This window comes from Solanum verrucosum, unplaced genomic scaffold (assembly GCF_900185275.1).
Source record: "Solanum verrucosum unplaced genomic scaffold, falcon-dt-bn FXZP01000261.1, whole genome shotgun sequence".
In the NCBI taxonomy this organism is placed as follows: Eukaryota; Viridiplantae; Streptophyta; class Magnoliopsida; order Solanales; family Solanaceae; genus Solanum; species Solanum verrucosum.
The window spans coordinates 2,363,590-2,369,182 of record NW_026019969.1 but is presented as its reverse complement, the minus strand read 5'-3'; the positions used below and the strand labels follow the sequence as shown (position 1 = coordinate 2,369,182).

General features: G+C 27.8%; 1 protein-coding gene across 1 annotated transcript; it reads left to right on the top strand.

Annotated features, from left to right (window-relative positions):
* Window positions 1-3,128: 3,128 nt before the first annotated feature.
* Window positions 3,129-5,353, top strand: LOC125816270 (probable WRKY transcription factor 41). Its single transcript, XM_049495854.1, has 3 exons — window positions 3,129-3,650; window positions 3,745-3,870; window positions 4,579-5,353. The coding sequence occupies exons 1-3, from the start codon at window positions 3,310-3,312 to the stop codon at window positions 5,144-5,146; spliced, it is 1,035 nt and encodes a 344-aa protein (XP_049351811.1). The 5' UTR covers window positions 3,129-3,309; the 3' UTR covers window positions 5,147-5,353.
* Window positions 5,354-5,593: the final 240 nt, after the last annotated feature.

Here is a 5,593-nt window from a genome sequence, read left to right as displayed (position 1 = left end):
ATTTTGTGTTATTTTTTATGTAACACCTTAGATAATTGTATTTTGGTTGGACTAAAGAAATATTTGGAGCACAAGTTAATTATATGTTTGTATGTAAACTTTACCGAAAAATCCAAAAATCTGAAAAAACCTGAGGTTTATTAATTTGGTTTGATTTATAAATTTAAAAATTCAACACAATGGTTTGGTTTGGTATTTGAAAAACCCGAACCAACCCGAGGTTGAAAAACTCGAAAAAAACCGAATTTTATTAGTTTGGTTTGATTTATAAATTTAAATTTTTTACACAAATGGTTTGTTTGATATTTGAAAAACTCGAACCAACCCGGTCATATACACCCCTATATTTTATAGATTCGCATAACTCAATGACTTTAAGTCAAATTTATATATATAAAAAAGTGCTAATAATAAATTGCGAACCTAATAATATAAATGTATTCGGAATTTAACACTAGTATTTAAGTGAAAACTCAGATAATTCATAATCATAAATTGTAAATGTATAGATTTAGAATATAAACATCAAACTCGAATGGCAAGAAGCTTCTTAACTTTTAGTTGAAAATATTGAGATAACAACAAAAAAATATAGTCCACAGAATTACAATAAGATTTTATCTGATTGCCAAATCAGTCAAAGGAAGAATATTCAAACGTGGTTCCGCGTTGTTGCCTTTAATATATTGCTACTATATTATATAATATATTATTATTATATTATATGAGACAAATAATATGAGAACAACTTGACGTAGAATCATGATGTCACATATATACAACCCCTTTGTTACGTTTATGTAAATCTCTTTTTTAAAACGTTAATTATGTAATTCTCCACCAACCATTTTATATATTTTTTTAATCCATAAAATATATATTTTTTGAAATACCAACCATTTTATATACTATCGTTTTCTTCTCTTTTTTTCTGAGTTCCGAAAATTGATGTATTGAGATAATTAACGGTTAATGAGATTATTTTCGAGATAGCGATGTATTATTTATTCAGGTTTGATTTGAATATAATAAATTAATTCTTTTAAAAATGAATATTACTTAAAAATAGAAAAATTATATAAAAATTCAACTTAAGAAATCACAATTCTAAATTTTCTAACATTTAAAAAAATTACAAAATTTTTCTCTCGAATACCACGGTAAATATGTGAAGAAACCATGGGCTCTATCCTTGTTTGTCAAACTTGAACCAAATTTATTTTAAATAAATGACAATTAAGATTTGTAAAATATCTTGGGACTTTACTAATTTGTCCTTTTTTTTCTTTTTGATGCATACCTAAACTATTTTTCCTCTTAATGACAAAAAAACATCTAAATATAATATTTTTCAACTTTCAATTGCCACAATTAAAAATAAAAAATAAAATCAACAATGAATGTTCAGTGGTTTTGCATGCACTATAAGAAAACCTCAAATAAGTTATTTACGGCTTTATTTATATATTTATAAGAAGAAAGGAATATATCTGCAATCAATTCTCTCAAAAATCAAATTGCTTAAACATTTAAAGTCACTTTTCTAGTTTCTAGAAAGAAATTAAAAAAAAATAAAAAAATCGTCCAAACGAAATGAAAGTGAATCTTATTCTTAATCAAAATGAAGTAGAAAATTGCAGCACGTGTTTCTACGTTCACACTCAACTTGCTCACACAATGGTTCTCATTAATTTTATACCATGACAAGTGAGGCATGTTTCTTATCACACTAGGTAAGTGAGAACACTACGATATTTCGGTTATAAAGCATAAACTATTTAATTTGAACTATAATATTGTGTGATATTTTGTTAAAAAATCGTACTTTATAATTTAATATCTTGTTTAATCAGGCTTTTCGAAAGGTAAACGTATTTGTATAAAAAAGATGTAATTATTTATTTGTCGTTTGGAAGAAGTTACAAATTCATAGTATTAATAAGAAGTTAATTTTTTCAAGATAAAATAATTATTTAATTAATTTAACCATATATTTTCTCAAATATTAATACAATCCTCTTAAAATAGTTTCTTTATTTGAATAATACTAATAGTTTCTTTTTATGACAATGATATCCACTTCAAATTTTATATTTTGATATATAAAAATACGTTTTGAAAAAATTGACTAAACATATTATACTTGTCAATCAATTAAAAAAATACTTGAGAAACGTATTCTGCCAAATAAGGATTGTTTCTCCTTTAAAATACCTTTTTCTGAAAAGCTTAGGCAAACAAATTCTTATCTTAATCATGGCAAATTACGCGCTCAATTATTGTTAGCGATCGAATTTGTTTGTGTTTCTGAATGTGACATTTGTACCTAAAAATGGAATCTCCTCTTTAATCAAAAACTAAATCAATATCAATATTTATATCCATTTATCTATCTATTCTATGCTATTTTAAAAGAATGGACTTTGAAATTTAAATGTTAAATTACTATAATACCCCGCTATTTCGAAAGGTTATAGCTTTTCTGATGAATTGTGATTTTTTCGATGAGCTGTGACTTTTTAAAAGGGTTGTGACTTTTCGAAGGGATGTGGTTTTTCATATAAGGCATAATAAACATCCGCTCATACTATTCTTTATTAGCTAAATAGAGGGGTTTCCTATCATTTTTTAACTACGAATTTTCAAAATTTTCTACTCACCTTAAAAATTAAAACTCAAACGTGATTTATAATCATTGAGTAAGTTCGAAATTTCACTATTCTTCTTTGATATATACCTGAAGAAATATTTTGACGCGATTATTAATTGGTTTTAAATATACATATACAATATACGTATCGAGAAAATAGTAAAGGCCACATAATCTTTAATTTGAACTAGTTTATATTAGAACTTGGAAAACACTTAAAACTTCAACATCAATTATTGATGAAAGAATAATAAGATTACCGAGTAAAAGAAGAAAAAAAAAGGATATGTAAAGCGTGGTGGCCCAAAAAACGCACTCTTTGAATTAGTCATTGTAGGGTCTCTATTTAATTTAATTCCTCCATAGGTAAGGGCGAAAAAAATCAATTCATCACACCCAAAGAAAAGAAAATTCCAACAAAACTATAATGTATAATCTCACAGTCAATATTTATTCCCCTTTCCACTTTTTTTCCTCTTTATATCCCTTCCATTTCCTTTAACATTTTTTCTAACTATCCCTAAAGCAACTTCACTTGCTCTCTCCTACTTCTTTCTTGGCAACTTTCCCTTCATAAATCCATTTATACACACACAAAAATTTCCCTTTAATCCTCAAATTAATTACTACCTATTTTGTCATCATTGAAGTTTCCCAAAATGGAGAAAGGTAAAAGTATGGAGAAAAAGAAATTGATCAATGAGTTAACACAAGGGAAGGAATTTGTTAACCAATTGAAAAATCAGATTATTGGTCCATTAGCTTCTCCTGAAGAATGTGATTTACTAATTGGGAAAATATTGTCTACACTTGAAAAATCATTATCAATTCTCAATTTGAAGGCTCTTCTTCTTGAAGGCGGAATTAATAATACTAACAATTCTACATCTTCATGTTCATCACTTTCATTTCTTGGTAGTAATAATAATATTAGTCCCAAAAGTGAAGTTTTTGACTCTTCAAGGGATCAATTGGACAAAAATATGGTCTCCAAGAAAAGGTGAATTTTCTTTTAAAAGAACTCTTTTGGACTATTTTCTTGGATTTTATTACATTTTTGCTCAATTTGTATGTTTTTTTTTTTGGATTTGCAGAAAGAAAACACAACAATGGATTAATCAAACAAGCATTTCTGTAAATGGGCTTGAAGGTCCATGTGAGGATGGATTTAGTTGGAGAAAATATGGCCAAAAAGATATTTTAGGGGCTAATCATCCAAGGTAAGAAATATTTTTCCTTTAATTTTACTGTTTGTTAAATTATTATTTTTTTTTGTCTTTTTTAGCTATTTGTTTAATGGTAATTTCATTTTGAAAAAAAAAACAAGATTATCCTAAAAATGGAAGTAATTTGGACTCTCTTGTTTTTTTGTCTCATAGACAACTACTTAATCAACTGTTGAATTAATTAATGTAATTGCTACTTATTTCACTAATTTAATGACTTGAATTAGTGGCTTAAACTGCCATTAATGGTCAGCTACATTAATGGCAACTGCCCACTTGCTCCAAATATAAAATACAATGAAAATGATGGCAGTAGATGGGATCTTTGAATCATAAAAAATTAAAAATAGTAAAAAGTTAAAATAAAAAAACAAAACATCATAGTTCCTAGGTTTTGGTGTTTTTAGGCTACATTCAGTGCATGAATTTTGATCATTTCATGTGGTCCCTTCTAAATTAAAACACTTCCAAATATCTCTTGTCCTTCAGTTGCTAGAGAAAGTAAACCATCCACCTTTTGAGTCATAAAGGCTCTTTACTTTTGGCAAGTACTAATGTGAAAATAAATTAAATTTTTGATTTCATAAATGATGGAAATACATCGAATCGAGTTTTAACTTATATACATTAACAATGACAACAGTTCATACATACATATCGATATGTTGTGTTAATTGTTTTTTTTTTTTTTGGTAAATGCAGGGCTTATTATAGGTGTACTCATAGGAACACACAGGGATGTTTGGCAACAAAACAAGTCCAAAAATCAGATGGAAATTCAACAATTTTTGAAGTCACATATAAAGGAAGGCACAGTTGTAAAGTTGCGCAATCAGAAATATTTTCACTTAATAACCGAAAACGCCAGAAATGCAACAAAAAACAAGAAATGGTAATATTCAACTCTGCATCACCAAACCATAACGTTGAAAACTTTAACATTATAACAGCAAAAGAAGAAGAAGTTTTCACGCCCTTTCCATTCCCTCCTGCACCACTACACATCGAAAATGTCGAAGAAAATAAATTCTTTCCAGATTCAATGGCACCATTTTCGTCTCCAATAGCCTCAGAATTACCCTTGTACTTGTCATTGTTGACATCCCAAAATGATGAATTTGGAATGGAACACATGATTCTACAGAGCTCAGATTCAGATCTTACTGAATTGATATCGACTCCGACTTCGATGTCAAATTCATCGTTTGGTGGAGAAGGGATGGATTATGAACATGAAATCACATTTGACATTGAAGATTTCTTCATTTAATTTGAAATTTAAAACATTCCTTGCAAAGTTTGTAATAGCAGCAAGTAAGTTTTGTGCAATAATTTTTGCTTTTTTAGCCTAATTGATCCTAAGCTAAAGTCAATTGACTGATGTTTTAGAGAAATAGTTGTAGTAAAAATTGTAACGTCGATGAATTCATGTTTGTAATTACAAGCTTTGGCTATTGAAATTCAAGTTGCATTTCAATTTTTTTGGCTTAGTAAACGAGAATTAAGGACAAAAGTACGTAATTACATGAACTTTTATAAATTCAAAGACAAGTTATGTTATAGTAACACTTAGAATTTATGAAATGATTATATTGAATCAATATGTGCATGATATGTGAGTATTTTGCACGTACAACTTATATGTCGATAAATCATTTAACCATTTCTCTTCTTGATAAAAATATTGAGTTCGAACTTGTTCAGTGATTCGGCTGGT

Excerpts from the sequence above, each read along its gene's own strand:
- LOC125816270 (XM_049495854.1), top strand. The coding sequence starts at position 3,310 with ATGGAGAAAGGTAAAAGTATGGAGAAAAAGAAATTGATCAATGAGTTA. Across the intron at positions 3,651-3,744 it reads AATATGGTCTCCAAGAAAAG|AAAGAAAACACAACAATGGA; the intron begins GTGAATTTTCTT and ends TTGGATTTGCAG. Across the intron at positions 3,871-4,578 it reads TTAGGGGCTAATCATCCAAG|GGCTTATTATAGGTGTACTC; the intron begins GTAAGAAATATT and ends TGGTAAATGCAG.